Source organism: Phodopus roborovskii, unplaced genomic scaffold (genome assembly GCF_943737965.1).
Source record: "Phodopus roborovskii unplaced genomic scaffold, PHOROB, whole genome shotgun sequence".
In the NCBI taxonomy this organism is placed as follows: Eukaryota; Metazoa; Chordata; class Mammalia; order Rodentia; family Cricetidae; genus Phodopus; species Phodopus roborovskii.
This window is the reverse complement of record NW_026125397.1, coordinates 6,280,372-6,298,347: the sequence shown is the minus strand read 5'-3', so window position 1 is coordinate 6,298,347 and position 17,976 is coordinate 6,280,372. Positions and strand designations below refer to the sequence as shown.

The 17,976-nt window shown below is 37.0% G+C and overlaps 1 protein-coding gene across 1 annotated transcript in view; it reads right to left on the bottom strand.

Moving 5' to 3' along the window:
• Moxd1 (monooxygenase DBH like 1) overlaps positions 1-17,976 on the bottom strand; it is a 73,695-nt gene that overhangs the window by 29,115 nt on the left and 26,604 nt on the right. Inside the window, exons 3-4 of the mRNA XM_051175407.1 lie at positions 16,159-16,326; positions 15,917-16,000 (exon numbers count right to left, since the gene is read on the bottom strand). Coding sequence (XP_051031364.1) covers positions 15,917-16,000; positions 16,159-16,326 — 252 coding nt within the window. The remainder of the gene's footprint in view (positions 1-15,916; positions 16,001-16,158; positions 16,327-17,976) is intronic.

Sequence of the window (17,976 nt, the reverse complement as noted above, 5' to 3'; positions counted from 1 at the left end):
ACTCACACACACATACACACATTACATAACACACACCCAAAAGGGAAAAGGAAACATGGTCTTTGGGGTTTTATAAAAGTTGATAAATTGATAGATTTTAGTTGTTATGACTTTTTTGTTGTTCTTCATGTGTTTAAACAGAAGGTAACCATTAAAAAATATCACCATTCATAAGACAATTACATAAAAAGGAGAAAATAACAACCTCACTTGTCTCAGGCCATGACTGTGTTAAACATAGGTGTCACTGCTTGATAGATAATGGCACCTTATAGTAAGTCTGTCTGTCTTCATAATCAGGCCCATACTGAATCTGCCCTCTCATGGCATAAGGTTCCTGCTGCCTTCCAGGTATGTGAATAATTACCCTTCGCCAATGGATGTCACTCAATATTTGAGAACATGGCAAACATCTTATTAGTCTTTGCAGTTGTCTGCCCCAAATGAATTCGCACTTTTAATGATTATTTTATCACTCATCATGCTCCCTCCACTAAATTCAGACGATTTCTGCATTCCCTCCAGGTGCTTCCGGTGATAAAATGAATAGATAAACCCAATCATCAATGTGAGCGTCAAGCACAAAATTGAGTTCGCTAGTCTCAAAAGATCTAATCTTTTTTTTTTTTTTTTCTAAGCATATCACTTCCTTTTATATAACGCAAATGCAATGGCTTTGGCAGAATTTAAATAGTCTTAGATTTGAGTCACAGAAATTGCATTGCAAAATGGATCCAGTTACAAATGAAACATAAATAAAGGTGATTTATTCTATATTTGGGTATTTTCCCAGGCGGATAAAAGCCAAAGTCCATTTCAACTTTGTAACTCAGAGTCTCCTTAGGTACTGAAAGAAAAGGTTTACAACTTGAATTATAGTCCCTCTCTTTTCTTGGCAAACCAAGGAGGGTTCTGGAGAACTGATGTCTTGAGTCATAGTCATGATTCTATGGAGGAACTCGCCATCCCGTCCCCCTTTTGAACCATCACTTCTTCTCAGATGTTTTTTACAATCCTAATCCTAACATCCAATGAAGTGGTACAGCAGCCTCCTCCTCTGCAAGCTCTCATGGACATCTCTCTTAGTCCTCAAAGCTGCTTCCTTTCCTTTCACCCCAGCCTCATGCCTCTGACTGAACACCTAGCTCTAGTGATCTGAATTCTACATTCTACAGCACATCACTCTGTTTCTCCAGTCCAAACACAGGAGCATTGACTTGAGAAATGACCCAATGGGGGAAGTATTTGTCTCCTAAGTATGAGGACCCAAGTTTGATACTCAGTACTCAAGGACAACCTAGGGTCAGCAGCACATGCCGCGCCAGTAACCCCAGCACTAGGAAGGCAGGCCTGGCAGTCTGGACAAATCATTGAACTTCAGGCTCAGTGAAAAACCCTTTCTCAAAAACCAGGTGGAAAGCCAATGGGTGTTGCTTGCTGAGCTCCTACTGACACAGTCACATGTTTGTACGCATATGCTCACACTTACATGTGATTGGTTTTTGCTCAAGAAAAAAAAAAACTCGTCTCAGAGACTGGAAAGATATCTTCGTGGTTAAACTTGTTTGTCCTGTAAGCATGAGAGTCTGAAATTCAATCTCACATCCCATGTAAAAAGTCAGACATGGCTGAGGGTGCCTATAAGCCCAGCACTGGAGAGCAATAACAGGCAGATACTGAGAGCTCCCTGGCCAGCCTAGCCAAAAAGGCTAGGCTTCCGTCTCAAAGCAATAAGTCAGAGAGCTATAAAGACCTCCAGTGTCTTGCTTTGTCCTCTCTATGTATGCTTAGAGAGGCATATACCCACATACCTACATGCACCACCACACACATACATGTATAGAGGGAAGAGAGGGGGAAAAAGAAATATGCAAACACACATTCTCTCTCATTCTTTTTCTCTCATTCTCTCTCTCTCATTCTCTGTATCTCTCTCTCCCTCCATCCCTCCCTCCCCCAAAACTAGAGACTTTATTTTTATGGCCTACCATGCATGATTTTCTGGTTCTTTTACAAACCCTTCCAACACTTCCAATACTATTTTTTCTTCTCTGTGCCTTCGGCCATGCCCATCTAAACTTCTAAAGCTCAAATCTGACAAAATAAAGTTGGAGCCCCTCAGAACTTGAGCTTCTGACAGGGTAACAAGATTTTGTGAACATCCCTTACAATCATGCCTGCTTTTAGCCATCAGTTGGCAATGACCAACGTGCTCAGTGCTAAAAAATGCTGAGAAGGAAGTTGCACATCCTGATGGTGATGTGAGAGAGGTACCAGAAACTAACCTGGTAAGTGTATTAAAATGCATAAAGCCTACGCCCTTGACCCGGTTCATATTGCAGTCCAAACTAAAGAAATGAAACCATCAATATTTAAGATTATGGTTATAACAGCAAAAAAGACGCAGACCACTTTGACTGTTCATCAGTAGAAGAGGGCTTCAAAAACATGTTTTATTAAAAAAAAAAAACACAGGAGGAAGTTAGGAAGTAAATGCTGTATTATATTTTAACTTGTAAAATGTATAGGAATTTGTTAAAGTGAATTTCAAAGTAACTTTACAAAAAAAGGAATTAAAGCAATAACACTTTGTATAATGCTCTAAGTATTTCTTTGAGCACAAAATTATAAAGAATACAGATATTTGTTATCATTGGTCAACTTCCTCACAGAAGTGGAAACAGGAGAAAAAGGCATCACTAATTTTTTTTTAATGCTTCTCATTCTCACTTGTTTTAACAAGTATACAGACTTTGGATCTAGTTAATTTTGGTGTACTATAAGTTTTTTATATGAAATTAAAACAAAAACAGGAAAATATTTAAGGAATTAAAATAGAAACATGTATTATTATGTTGGAAACATAGAGAGTATTCTCATGCTGGAAAATAGTACTGTCTTTTTTTTCTTTGCTATCAGGACCTTTATTAAGGATGTATATTAGATGAGTTAACAATAAGACTTTCTTTTTAATCTTCCCTTAAATAGTACTGTCTTAAGAGTTGAGGACATTCTCCTTTCTCCTCCCAGTGCAGAGTGGTCAGAATGTGGTTGTTTTGACTTCTTTTAAAGACCTCCGAAGGCCAATGCAGGAGAACACAGTGTGACATGGGGATTTCCCATTATTAACTCAAGCTGAAGATATAAATTATTTCATAATTGTAACTTTTAGCATGTCAGTAAGTAGTATTTGGAAATATATCAGCAAACTGTTGGAAATTTTTAATTGCTATATAAGTGGAAAACATTACTCAGAGAACTGCTGTTCCCTGTTTATCTTTATAAAGAAGAACTTAGTTCTCTGACCTTGTAAGTTTAGGTTGGTTGTAAATTTTACAAAACCTAACCTATCTCAGGAGAGATAATCCAACAAAGTGTGTTGGGAAGCAATCTCTTAACTGTTTAGAACGGAGTAATAAAAGGCAAAGAAGGTCAAAATATTGAATTCCAAGATGTAAAGGAATTCATACACCTCATAGAATCCAGTCAGCTATAAACAAACACATTTCAATTTTCCATTCTGAAATGTCTTGAAACAGTCAATGAAATCAAAGTGATTTTCCAACTGTTTGAATTATTGTATAATCACATCCAAGTAATTAGAGCTTTTTCAAAAGCTCTGAAAATTCTTTAATTATAGATTATTAAAAGATTACCCAGTAGAAAAGAATATATACATATATATATTTTGTGTGTGTGTGTGTAATATATATATATATATGTAATATATACGTGTGTGTGTGTGTGTGTGTGTGTGTGTGTGTGTGTGTACTCTGGAATTTCAAGTAACAGCAATTTATGGCTTACATTTAAATCCTAGTTTAACAAGTTGAGAGTTGAGAAAGTTTTTTTCTTTCTCTCACTAGACTTCATTTTTAACAACCATGAGATAAAATGTTGACAAAAGCAGACAGCTAGTTCAGACTGTCAGAGAAAGAAAGGTAACAGAGTGGCATCTATCAGCCCATGTGCTCTCTAAGGATTTTCAAGTAAGTTCAAGGTCATCTTGTAAACAGGTAACATATCTGTTTTGCCAATACAGAAAATAAGATTCAAAGAAATTATTAAAAGTTAAGGGTAGGGCAAGCATTTTAAGCCATCTTTGTGATCTGAAAGCCAAGACCCTTCAACCTCAGCTAAACTAAATGAAATTAAACAGACTCAGTTTGAGGTTCATTATGCTCATATTACCTATGTATGTGGGCAAGCCAGACTCCAACATTGTTTCTATCCTGCCTCCATCTCTGTGGCTTCAGAAAAGATGCCTATCATTTTTGAGCCTTGCCTTGCTCTTCTGGAAGATGCATGAGTTTAGTAAAACAGTGTCAGGGATGCAATGAACAATCACACATGTGTGTTCTCTAAAACTTGACACTTTTAAATCATTCACATTTACATGCAGATAACCACACTAATACCAAGATCATGACAGCTGAAGGGAAACCACGGAGGTGTCTTGCCCTTGTGGGCTATTGAAGCCACTGTTGTGATGAGGAACTTGAGTTGAACTTCCCTCCAAAGTGATGAGTTTTTTCCTCAAGTTATGGGTCAAAAATCAACTACTGTGGATATAATAACCAGCTTCATAGTGGAAGTGATTATAGGAAAAAGATGAAAGGGACTGGGAATATGGCTTAGCAGTTGAAGTATTTGCTGTAAAACCAAGCCGACTGAAGTTCAGATGCCCAGAATCCATGCAAATGCAGATGGCATTTGTAATTCCAACTCAGGCAGGCAGAGACAGAGCATCCCTGAAGTAAGCTGGCTAGAGAGATAGCTGTATGGGTGAGTTCGGAGTTTTGATGTCCCAACTCAAAGGACAAGGAGGAAAAATAACCAAAGAAGATTCCTGATGTCAACTTCAAATGTTCATATACCAAGGACATTCACACACACACACACACACACACACACACACACACACACACACTCCTATACACCACACCCACACACAAATGTGCACTCACACACAGAAAGATGCATGCACATGTGTACATATACCACACAGTTATATACCCAAGAAATTAAAAAAAAATCATGAAGGGTTGTAAACTTCAGAGAATCAAATGTAGAGTTAGGTAGGTGGCTTTAAGGTGGTGAATTATTTTTCTTTTTTGAGACAGAAGTTTGCTACAATATGATATGAAGGACTGCTCTCAAATTCATGATCTCCTTGCCTCTGCCTCCAAAGTGCTGAAGTTATAGATATGCACCAGCATGTCTTGTTCAAGCAATATATTTTCTTAAATGTTGGACAATAAGCAAATAAATATCTTGGCATCATTTTATGTTTGTATTTCAATAAAAAGAAAAGCTGAATTATACAAACATCATCTCTACAGATGCTTACACGTATCATATACATTTAAAGTATTAAGACAAGGTGAACAACATTGACATGGGGGTAGATACTATTTCAATGAACTCAAGTTCTATTCCCCAAGGGAGATCCTTTCATTTCCATGAGAACTGAAGGGCCATTGCCCAAATCTTAAGAGCAGCCACAGCTTCACTTCTGATGGTTATATACATGTGCATGCAACTAAGAGGTAGCCTTGATATCTGTTGTGGAAAGTATGATGCATTTGCCAAAGTTTTAACACTAAATGAAGTTGTGAAAGCCACATAATGATATCATTCAAGACAAAAATCTGTAACTCCGTTTAGGTATGAAAGGCTACAGTATGCAGGCCTCTTTCGATATTTCACACTTGGAGTCTTGGTTAGGGCGCTCAATGATTTAAAAAAAAAATGTGGTTTCCCTGACAAGAAGTCACTGTACATTCAAATTTGACATATTTAGACTAAGGACCTCAAGCTGAACCAGCAGCTGCTTGCTCCTTGGCTCTGGTACAAGCAGATGCTGACCACAGCATCAAAACTTCTTTGCCACACGTGGAACCAAATGGAGCTTCCTCCACACTGACGTGTCCTGCTTCTGAATGCTAAAGACAAAGCAAAGGCCTGAGCTTTTAGGCACTAGACACTGTTTTCTACAGATACAAAAACCCCATTGAAGGCTAAAGCACCCACAGTGCTGTTCGTAGTTAGTTTTACAGTAGGCAATCTTCCTCAGTGGAGATGATGCCAAGAGGAGGGTAATCAGCCACAAGCAAGCTTCTTAACCTGTTGGGCTTGAGTTTCCACTGTAAATGAAGGCAGTGATAGTGTCTCTTTAGTGAGTTTTGATGTGAGAATAGGTAGGGCTGTCAGTGAGCCTTGGGTCTTATGGTCTTATGTGAGTACCAAGTCTGTCCCAGAGAGCTTGCTTCTAGCCAACCTCAACACATCACCACTTCTTCCACTTGAAATCTGTCTCATTGGCATCGTCTGTAATTTAGTGTTTCCATAGGAAACTGTACCCAAACTCTACTGTTCTCTTCCTTTGCTTCTTTTACTTCTTCTACCGTGGAGTTGGGCACAAAGGTGCACTGGTTTGTTGTAGGAATGGGCTCTCTTAACTTCTGCATATACACATTTTTTCTCCTTATGGAGGCTGAGTCCCTTCATGCATGTGGCTATTATATTACATTACTCTTATGGTAAAAGACATGCACTGAATGCTGTCTAAAGCAGACACCACACAGGCACTCACTTATCCTTTGCAGTGTAAATGTGTCAGATGAAAGGATGGCTCTGGGTAGTTAAGATATGTAATAGAAATGCCAAGCATGTGTCTGGATTGTACTGTTAATTAATGCTCCATGGATGTCCAGGGATTCTTCAGGCTGAAAAACTATAGGCAACAAGAACGTACTAAAAGTTACTGTCAGATGGTGGTGGTGGCACACACCTTTTGTCCCAGTACTTGGGAGATAGAGGCAGGAGGGTCTCTAAGATCTTCATTCAAGGCCACCCTGATCTACAGAGCAGTTCCAGAGTGGCCAGGACTATACAGAGAAACCCTGTCTTGAAAAAACAGTTATTTACATGGTCTTGCTTTTACTTAATACTTAAAATACAGATAGTTTTTAGTGGGAATTTGATTTCAGTGATAAAATCTAAGATTTGGTGGGACTTTGGATGACAAAATGATTTAAAGAAATTCACCTTTTAAATGTGTACAAGGTGGCCTTCAGTATTGTTTCTAGAATATCATTACATTATAAACATCAATGTCTCGACATAACGTCAGTGCATCAGTTTCACTAGAACATAATTCATTTTTTGCTTCTTGAAGAAAACACTCTCTAGCCTGAATTGGCTTGGGTTTTATAATAAAAAGCAGCTGTGGCTCTAGGAAACTGCTGAGTTTTCAGCTTCTCTATTTCTGCAGAAAAATACACAATGCACCAAGGAATGAATGATACCAATACCATAAATTGTTAAATTATAAAGATTTGTTTCTAATATTGCTATGTGTATGTCTGTACCTGCCTGAGTTCATATATCCTGTATCCCATGTGTGCACCATCCCACAGAGGCCAGGCAAAAGCACTGGGTCACTTTAGCTGGATTTACATGGCATTCTGAGCCACCATGTGGACACTGGAAATAAAACCTGGGTCCCCTCCAAGAGCAACAAGTTCACTTAAACACTAAGCCATTTCTCCAGCCACCTGGGTCTGCTTCGCTGGTAGACTACTGCATCCTGATAGTAGATGCTCAGTGTGTGTTCAACCTTCCAAAATATGTTGAGTAGAATAATTTATTACTATAAAATATAGTAGTAATGTCACTATGAAAAGCACTTTACTGAGTGCTATAAAATATTAATATGAAAAGTGCCATCTGGGAATTTTAAATAAGTACAAAACAGTGGTTCTCAAACAAGAGGTTGGCATCAGAGTTAGACGGAGAATTTTGTCAAATATCAACAATCATCCCTTCACACAGGAATTGGCATCACCCATACTCAAATTATTTTTAAGCTGTCCCCTAAGGATATGAACCAAGCAGAACAATAGTGACTCAACAGAGGAAGATGCATCCAGAATGCTTTTAAATTTGGTGTAATTTCCCTGTTCTAGAATAGCTGTATTATTAAGCTTGTATTTTGAATTTTTGAAGAGCAAGTGGCTTAACAGTATATTAATTCAGCTTTGAGAATGCAAAGTACAAAGTTATGAAATATATTCAATTCATGAATTATACAAGCTTGAATTTCAAATATCTCATTTATGAAAAAAGTTTTCATTGCATGCATGATGGGTTTTTTATTAATTGTTAAAAGTTCCAATTACAAAAATTATAATAATTGGTTGTTGCATCAGTTGCAAGCCATCCTGGTTGTATACTAACGTGATTTTTTACACTGAAAAATGTAATATGGTCTGCTGTAGGAACACACAAAAGTTATCTGCATTATATTTTAAATTTAAGATAATTTAGTATTAAAACTCAGTTTACGAAAGAATGCAAAGAGGCACTTACAAATTTATTTATTTATAAATGCCCAGCTTTCTCAATTATACTACTCAATGAAGACACAATGTTCTCAAGGACTAATAATCACATAGAACCCGTCCCCAGTGTCACAGACATACAAATTTGCAGTACTTTGGGTAACATAAATTTAATCTCCTGCATAGAATTGGAATCTGGATTCCTGGTGGTTCTTAGGCAGCTCTGAGATGCCAGTTTTTCTAGCTTTCTTCCCAATGTGTCCTATTCTTGTTTTACAGCATTACAAGTATTTATAAGGCCAAATGGAAATGTCAGTATTTCATCCCATGGGTCACCTCATATAGATCATTGTAAGGATGGGAATAAAATGGTTGGTTACCATAATTTTCCTTTCTGAGAAAGATTTTTAACTCAGCCACCAAAAAAAAAAATTGTTGGCTGGTTTCTAAAAATCATTATGCTACAGCATATGCCTATTATCTTCTTTTCATTTAAAGTACTGCCAATTCTTTCCCCGATAGCATCATCTCAGATTCAACATTTTGCCCCTTTCTGTAGCCATATGCACAATCTTTAGCCTAAACATCTTAACTCTAAACATAAATTACTTCCTAAATCACTCATCCTTCATTGGTAGTTTGTTCATTTGGTTTTGTTTTCTGTTTGGGGTTTGTTTTTGTTTGTTTGTTTGTTCTAATGTAGAACATTGAAACTGCAAGCCGCTGTGTACTCAGATTCCTCACAATATCTGTCAATTTTTAGGATCCTTAATCCATAGTCTTGAAGATTCTGGTAAAGTTGCCTCATGTAACCTAATAAATATGCTCACATTCTATGGGACTCAAAGCACCCTTCCCAACATAGTTCTGTATACTTGAAAGTTTGTTAAAATGGCACAATTCATGTTAAGTGTTCTTACTGCAACCAAAAGAAAGGAACATTAGGAAACTTTGGGAGATGGTGAAAACATCTTTTACCTTGGCTTTGGAAATAACAGCAGCAGGATTTACATGTGTTCAAACTCATCAAATAGAGTGCAGTAAACATGTACAATTCCTTGTATACCATTTGTTTCAGTAAAACTTTCAAAAACATAAACTAAAGTATCCTGAGCTCAGAGAAGCCTACAAAAAAAAAAAAAAAAAAAAAAAAAAAAAAAAAAAAAACCCAGGCTGAATGTGTGTTATCAGACATTTCCCTAATGGATGTTTTTGTTGTTGTAACACAAATATCTTGGCGGGAGTGGGTCAAAAGGCATGAGTTAGTAAGACTATACAGAGAAAGGTCTGTTAGTTTTTCACTACAGATCTATGCTCAAATCTTGGCTCTGCTTCCTATGCATTGTATGGTGCTGAATATGTTACTTTGACCTTGACTGACACCAGAAAGCTGTGAAAAGTCAATTTATCTTATAAGAAAATATGAAATCCTGATGAGATGTTATATCTAAGAAATAAAAATAAGCAAAAGCTTTACCTAATGCTTCCCTGTGTCAAGGTAAAGTCATTCATATCTCAATGTCACCCACATCTACTAATCTGACTGTACACCCACACCTAGAATTCAATATAAATATCTTTGTGTTCTGTCAATGAAAGTGACGATCGAATCTCTTGCCAATTTTATAGCCATTCACTCCCATTATACATGCTAATGCTTTATCATGTTCTCATCCAGCCTTTTGCACCATTTGAAAGTGATATGCTGGTTGGAGGTAGGATTGAGTGGTGGAAGGAAAGCTGAGGAAAATAAATATCCAATGTCTGTTGAAAATGTCATTATTTCAAGTCAACAGATGCAAGACTAACTAATGGGAGCGCTAAGAATGTCCAAAACATCCCAGAGGAGAGTCACCAGCTGGCCTTTGTCCTGCCTTAAGACAAGAGTAGGGAAAACAGCTTACATTTCATTTGGCTTAAAGTGATGGATACAAGCAATGAAATCTAACTCCCGAAGAATCTTTCTTTCAAAATAAAATAGTGACTTACTGCCTACCACGGCCTCTGTGCAGCCTATGAGAAAACACTAGAAGTAAGTTTTAGTCATTTCTCACTACAATCCCCTTCGAGGGAACAAAACAAGCAATTATGAGCTGGTTATGCAACAGGTGTTTTCACTTGTCTTCATTTCTTCTTCAAGGAGAATTACTCTTCCTGCTCCAGGACTGAAGAGTCAAGCTCTGATAGTTTACTTTGCCCAAGGGCACTTAGCTAATGAAGAGCAGAGTTGGGATAATCACAGTGCTCTACTCCAGCCCATTTCAGGAAAGCTGAGCCTCCCTCTTCTCCTAAGATTTAAGAGGTTTGAAAACCATGGGAAATGGGTAACATGACTAGGTCCTTATTAAGCCAATATATGCTAAATATGTAAACACTCATTTGATAATGACAACTAACATTTGAGACAAATTCTTTTATTAACTCTCCTTACAAATGGTAGCCTATGACTTAAAGTAACTCACTTGGGTTGAACAGCTATTGGCTGAGCCAAGATTTGAATTACAGACTCTGCTTGAGCCACTACATAATACAGACTGTAAAATTGTGTGATTTCATTGTGTTGTTTAACATAAAATCTTTAAATATTCATAAGAAATTGGTATAGAAATGTAATAGTCATTGAATAATAATAGCAACAAGCTCAATAAGTTGTGGGTATAAGGATTAAAAGGTGAGCAGTTAGTAGCCCAGACAGAATGAAGTCTCCTGATCTCTTTTTTAAAAATTGAGTCTTTCTGTCAACATACGGAACTGCCACAATTGTGTCTAGACTTCCCAAATTCTTCTGATGGCATGCCCTGTAGAGAATTGAGATATATCAAAATCTATGTTAAAGGAACCACTTCAGGGGGCCTTTTAACTTCAGGGGGAGGCCTTTTCCCTCTGTAGGATTGTGAAAAGCCAGAGTATGGGAAATTCAGGCCACAGGACATCTGGTCTCCAACATAGACTTCAGCTTTTGTTTTCAGCAAGTCATAGATATTTTAGAACCAGAAAGAGTCAATTGAGATCATCTGGTCAAATCTCTTTATCTGACTGGGAAGGAATTTGAGGAGCAGGCAAGGTTAAGTGTTTTCTCTGGGGTCACAGAGCTAATTAGTAGCAGAGTAATAAATCACATTCACAAGCAGACATGCTTTCAGAGTGAACTCAATAACTTGTACTCTATGTGACTACAGAGAACACCCAGGTAGCCAGATGTATCTGTGACAACCCCCGATTTATCTGTGGCATAGATGTATCAGTGACATAGACATAGATCCGTGACATAGAGGATACAGAGCAAGTCTTCAAACCTGAGCACCCTGTATCAGTCATCTTTAAAATGAGCTACTTAAAGAGTAGGGATATAATTATTTAACACCAATAATCTTTGTGACAATAATTGCCAAAATGTGGATATTTGAAATTTTATTTTACAGCATTAACGTTTACTGGACTAGTTAGTGTTGCAAAGTTTTTTGTTTTTGTTTTTGTTTTTGTTTTTTTTTTCAGGAGTGAAAGTGCTTTCACATGAGGCTCATTGTGAAAGTTCCTTTGTCTCACCTTGTTAAACAGAGCCATCTAAAGATCCAAAGATTTGCCTCTAGGGAATACGGTAAGAGTCAGGGATGAAAGGGAAAGCAGTGGTGAGCAAAAACCAACCTACATGATCAACCTACATCTGAGGAAAGCATAAACAACCATTGAGTCAGAAGTCAACAGAGAACATCTAGCTTCCCACATGAGAAACAGAAACAGGAGGTGGACACATGAAAAATGGTTAAAGCATGGAGAAACATCCTGCTAACAGATCAAAACCATTTCCATGAGGAAGAAAGCCAACATCAATTAAGGCATCTTTCCAGGGGAAAAACAGGAATGAGATACACTGTGAGAGAAAAGCTAATCCTGATACTTAAAGAATCCAGTAGTTTTATGCCAGCCATGCTCAATTTCCACAATTACTAATATTTACTCCAAAGGATTACCTATTACCACATTTTGTATTTTTTGATGTGCTTTAATGATGAAGTTCTCCATTCAACAATGTTTTTTATTTTAAGGCAGGAGTGAACACACTAGGAAAATTTGTCCGCTACATATATTTAATATAGGATATGAAGACAAATGTTTATGCTATATGCCTAGGCCAGGGATCCACTTTCTAGTAACTATTTTATGACTATACAGTTCATGTTTCAAGGACCCTTCATGCCTATTTACGGCAGTTATGTTCGGATTTTTCTAGGAAGCATTCTACATAATCCATCATTGAGATTTAGCAGCAATGTTGTCGGAAAAGCCCAGACGTATGTCTAATCGAATGGAAGGAAATATGCTTTGTTCACGGACACACATAAACTATAGCATTTTCCTTCCAGTGTTTAGAGAAGATAACAGTGTCTCATTTTACATTAACATTCTTTAATTGCATTCTCTAAAGCACATATTTTTCAAGACCATCTCCCTGAAGTAACTGAAAATCTAGAGGTTCATTGTTGTATTGTTGTGTGGTGTAGGTCAACCCTGGATGTCTTCTTCAATGGATATCTCACTGAACCTGGAGTTCAAATTCAGCTAGGCTGTCTGTCTAGTTAGCAAGCCCCATGAATCCTCCGATCTTGATCTCTCCAGAACTGACACTTACAGGTGTTTCACATGGGTGCTGGAGATCAAACCCTTCATGCCCTACTCAGAAAATACTTTACTGACTGAGTTATCACCCCAGCTCAATACTGCATGTTTTATTTTAAATCCTTGAATATCTAGAAAGGCTAATGGAAAATCCCTCAGCAACTCAGATACCTAATAAGATGATCAAAAAACTAGCAAAACTAGCTGTTAATCATTGCAAATAATGTAGCATTTGATAAACTAGGTGTCAGTTGGGTCATAATTCTAAATAACAAACCCCTTTTGATTCACTCATTAGTCATAGCGACATTGTTAATAAGATCTACTCCTCAGTTTGTAGGAGGGGATATTAGCAGAGAAAGGTAAACAATTTATAATTTGTCAAAGCAACCCTATCTTAAACCTCAGCTCTGGTTAAACTTTTAGTATAGTGCTTGTCCTTTCCCAGGCTTTCAGTAAATACAGTTTTCAGTGAAAAAGACATTTCGGGAGAAAATGTAAAATAAATTGCCCAATAACAACAGTCAGGTTGGTGAAGAATTTCTGTATCTATGTGTTCTGAGGGTCAGGGGTTGGGACCTGCCCAAACTGCAGTTTAACCCTTAGTTATAACAACTCTTGGGGGAATTATTATATTCGTTTAGTGAAGACTGGGCTATAAAATGACTAACGACTCTCCCATAGGCCTGTTGAGCAAATGACTTGAAAGGACTCAAGTTGAGTAAGGCTTGCTGCTCCCTATAGGAAACCAGGAAAGTGAGGCTCTGAGGAGATGCAGGGACCATGATTATTCTAGGCCACACATTGACTATTTTGTTCTCCAATATAGTCAGCTGTCAATAAGTACTTGTTAGTTAAATGGTGTTGCAGGATATTTGATCAAACTCTAAAACTCCAAGACTGTGTAAATAAAATTAACCATAGATCAGGGGGTGCAGCCAAAGACTAGTTGACAAAAATTAACTATAGAGAGTACAGAGGACGAAGAGAGATGGATAGAGAGATGCAAAGAAAGTAGTAGGAAGGGACTCTAGAGATTTGAGGCCCTTTTTGTTCTGGGATGTATAGAGATGCACTTCCTGGGTCTTTGGTAAAAGGGGAAGGTCAACTGTATCACTCCTCCACCACCTCTATCATCTGTCAGGTTTTCACCCCAATATCTGACTCATGAGTTTTTATTGGTAATCGAACAACTTAGAAAAAAAAATTATGCATCCTGTTCTATCAGATAAATTCAAGGTGCAGATTACCTGTTAAGAGAAGAAATCCCTGATGATAAAAGGCCTTAAAGGATACTGTATTAAATCAACTAATAACTCCAACTTCTAATGCAACATGCTTATGTGTTATTAGTCATGACAATTTTATTGCTGTTGAGCACACCACATGAATGAAACTTTTATTAAAATGAAATCCAAACTGAAGGTGAGAACTCCTGTTAAATAAATTCATGGTTGTATCACTAATATGTTTTATCTGTTTAGTTATTGTTTACAACCATTAAATATATAGCCTCAACATTTAAGCCACAAATAGAAGCTTTCTTGAAATTATAGTGAAATTTATATCTTATAAAAATCTATAATCAATACTTTTAAAACTTACTATAAGTCACATACTTGATAATCCAACAGTTATTTTATGTAAAAAGCACTTTGTACCAGAGAAGGACCTAGGCCTAATTTTTATATATATATATATACTTTGTGATGTTTAGTTTATGTCAAGTTGTGTTTCATAATATTAAGTGAACTTTACTTTGGGGGCTGTGAGATAAGATCAGAAATCTACTGTGAGAGATATTTTAAACTAATTAATAGACTATTAAAATGTAGTCACTAAAGATCTCCTCAGTCACAAATTTGATAGGAGCCTCTTTCTACTTGGTGACCCTCCTTCAAACTCTTACTCAAAGTAAAGATCTCTTGGGTTTTTGGTAGAATTTCAAATTATACATACATATATAGCCTTTCATGCTCTTGATTCCTCCTGCTACAAGACTTTTAGTAAAGGCATTGATGGGCTCCACAGTACCTAATCCAAGCCCCCCTTATATGTGTGCTACTGTGATATGTTTATGACAGAAAAAGTACCTAAGAATTCTCGGAGAGGTATCAAGCAAATGAAAGCCATACTGACTATACAGATAGACATGATTATCTTTATTTCATGCAACTCAATCTTTAGCATTAATAATGGTAAGACTGAGGCATGTGAGTGGAAGCAGTTAAGGGTTTTATCACCAATCAAAGTTTAAAATGATGAAGGTCGTATTTTGTGAAACATTTGCTTTCATTTTGGGACCAAGTTTTATATCTGTTTCTTAAGCCAAAAGCTTTTAAATTTGCTGTAAATGACACACAGTGTTCATGAATATTCTATTTTCTGAGAAAGATCCATCTTCTACTTACACATTCATTAATTCGATGTAAAAGTTTTCAGAGACCGAATTCCAGGCAATGGGAAGAGATTATTGCATGTGAAGGGCAATTTGAGCTTATCTATCTTTTGAGCTTGTCAAATTTTTTGTTTTCATCAGTTCAGTGGAAATTCACTAATTATCTTTTTTCCAATCTTCAAGAAAACACAACAGTCTTTTTTATGACATGTACTATTCTCAATGAAGCAGATACTCTCAAACAATGCAAGTGAGAAATACCAATTTTACTGCTTAGGATTTATCAATTGGTAAACATATTATTTAAAATAGCATTTGTTACTACAGATTGGTGCCTACTTTCCTTAGATGGGTAAAATTGAAAGAAAATTGAAATAACCATAATTCAAGCTTTCAATATCTGAAAACAGTGTGTGGGTCAAATCAAACAGCTTCTTCTTTCTGAAGAACTTCCACACACTTAGAAATCATTTCTATAATTTTTACTATTTTTATTTTAAGGGATAAATTTCTTCATACGCATCAATGAAATTTGGCCCACGTGAAAGTCACATACCTTTATTACATGGTGCTTTTCCTGGAATGCAGGGATCTTAAACATTTGGCACCAGTATGTTGTGCCTTTGTTTGGAATGGGGACCTGTCTTAAGAAGAAGGGGAAGAAAATAAAAAGTCACATTAGGTTGTCATGGCATTAAATTTAATAACATAAGTAAACAGTCCCTTATACAGTTCTCGTTAACAAAACTTTTTGTTTAAAAACAGGATGGGGAAAAACTAAAGAAAGAAGAAACTTACGTCTTGATTTACCAGATCAAAGTATGGTGAGGCTGAGGACAACACATTGGCTTTCTCAGGGTTCAGTAATCTCAGACTCCTTGTGCCTCGATTTGAGTCATGGTACTTGGGACCAGATTCTCCAGGATCTTCATGGTGGTAGGCCCAAATAACTCTCACTGTGCTATCCTGGTAATCAGACATAGGTACATTATGTCTCATAACAGCACTTTCCTTACCATTGAGTTGTATTTAAAGAACTCTACTTAAAGCAGCATATAATAATGAAGATATGAAGCTGGGAAACCAGCATTGGACTAACTCAGAACCCCTGAACGTGGGTCTCAGTTAGAAGGCCTGGACAGTATAAAGGACCTCTGACAGTAGAACCAGGATGTATCCCTGGTGCACGAAAGGGAGCACATTCCCCATAGAGGGATACTCCCTTAACCTATAGGCAGGAGAGTAGGTCTAGCCCCTACTTCAAATGACTTGACAGATTTTGATGATTCCTCCTGGAAGATATCACCCTCCCTGTGGAGTGGGGGTGGGTGGGGTGAGAGGAGGTAGGGAAGACATGGGAGGATTGGGGCAGAGGGAACTGGGGTCAATATGTAAAATAATAATAATAATATAATGAAGAAATGAGAGTAAAGATATTAAGAGTATCCAAAGAGTTGATTCTAATCTCCCAATAACCCTAAAATGATCTAATACTAGCCAAAGTGATCAAAACAAAGAGCAAGAATATTCAAATTATTAAATTGGAGATTAAGAAGGGAAATGTTATCTAAATATAATTCAAAAACTCTTTAGAGAACCCCTTGAAAACTGATATTAAAAAATAGAAAATGTAGAAGAAACGATAAATTCCTAGACATACATGGGCTGTGTAGAAATTTCCTCTAGAATAAAATCTTCCATCTATGAGGAACACTCACTAAACTATGGGAAGTTCTAAAGTGAGGTGAAGCATTCTATCCTGGAAGTCACCCCCTTAAACCCAGAAAGGAAACAATTCAATAGCTTCAGGAAGTCCCTGAAACTGACCAAGTACTCTACATTCCTCCTTCCCCAAGTGTATATAAGCACTAAGGACTTCTAAGAGACACACTCAGACAAAGAGAGACTGAGAATACTTTCCAGCCATAAAGATTCAGATAAGCTGAGATGTCTAGAAGAGGCACAGTACCCATGCCATCTACCCACTTAATTGAAAGAAGCAGAGACCAACTGAGCTGCTTAGAAGAAAGTTATACAGTGCCCCAGGTTCCCAGCTTTCATGAGCTCTGACCCAGGCCAAGATGAGCTCTTAGTAATCAGCTGTCTCAGTAACCTCTCACCCATCCTCTTGTTAGTGATGACAATATAACCTATTGGTTCACCAAGTGTGACATTGTTTTGCTTTGTTGCTGTTTCCTTATCAGGGTAAGTAGATGTTTGCTCATGTCTACCCATGAATAGTGTTATGTAACCATGTGACCTACCCAAATTAAACTAAGAGGATATAAATAACTTAAACAGCTATATAACAACCAAGAAGACTGAAATAATACTGGGAAGTCTTACAACAAAGAAAAGCTTATGACTAGATGAATTTATTGCCAAATTATACAAAACCAATTTCCATATGAATATAAAGGCAAAATTTCTCATTAGAATACTAGCAAATCAAACTCAAGAATACATTAAAAAGATCATACTCCATGACTAAGTTTATCTCGTTGCAGGATTGTGAGGTTGGTTCAATATACTTAAGTCAGTAAATGTAATACAGCACATAGAATTAAGAAAATAAATTATCTAGTCCATTGCCTTACTCATCAATGACTACAGTAT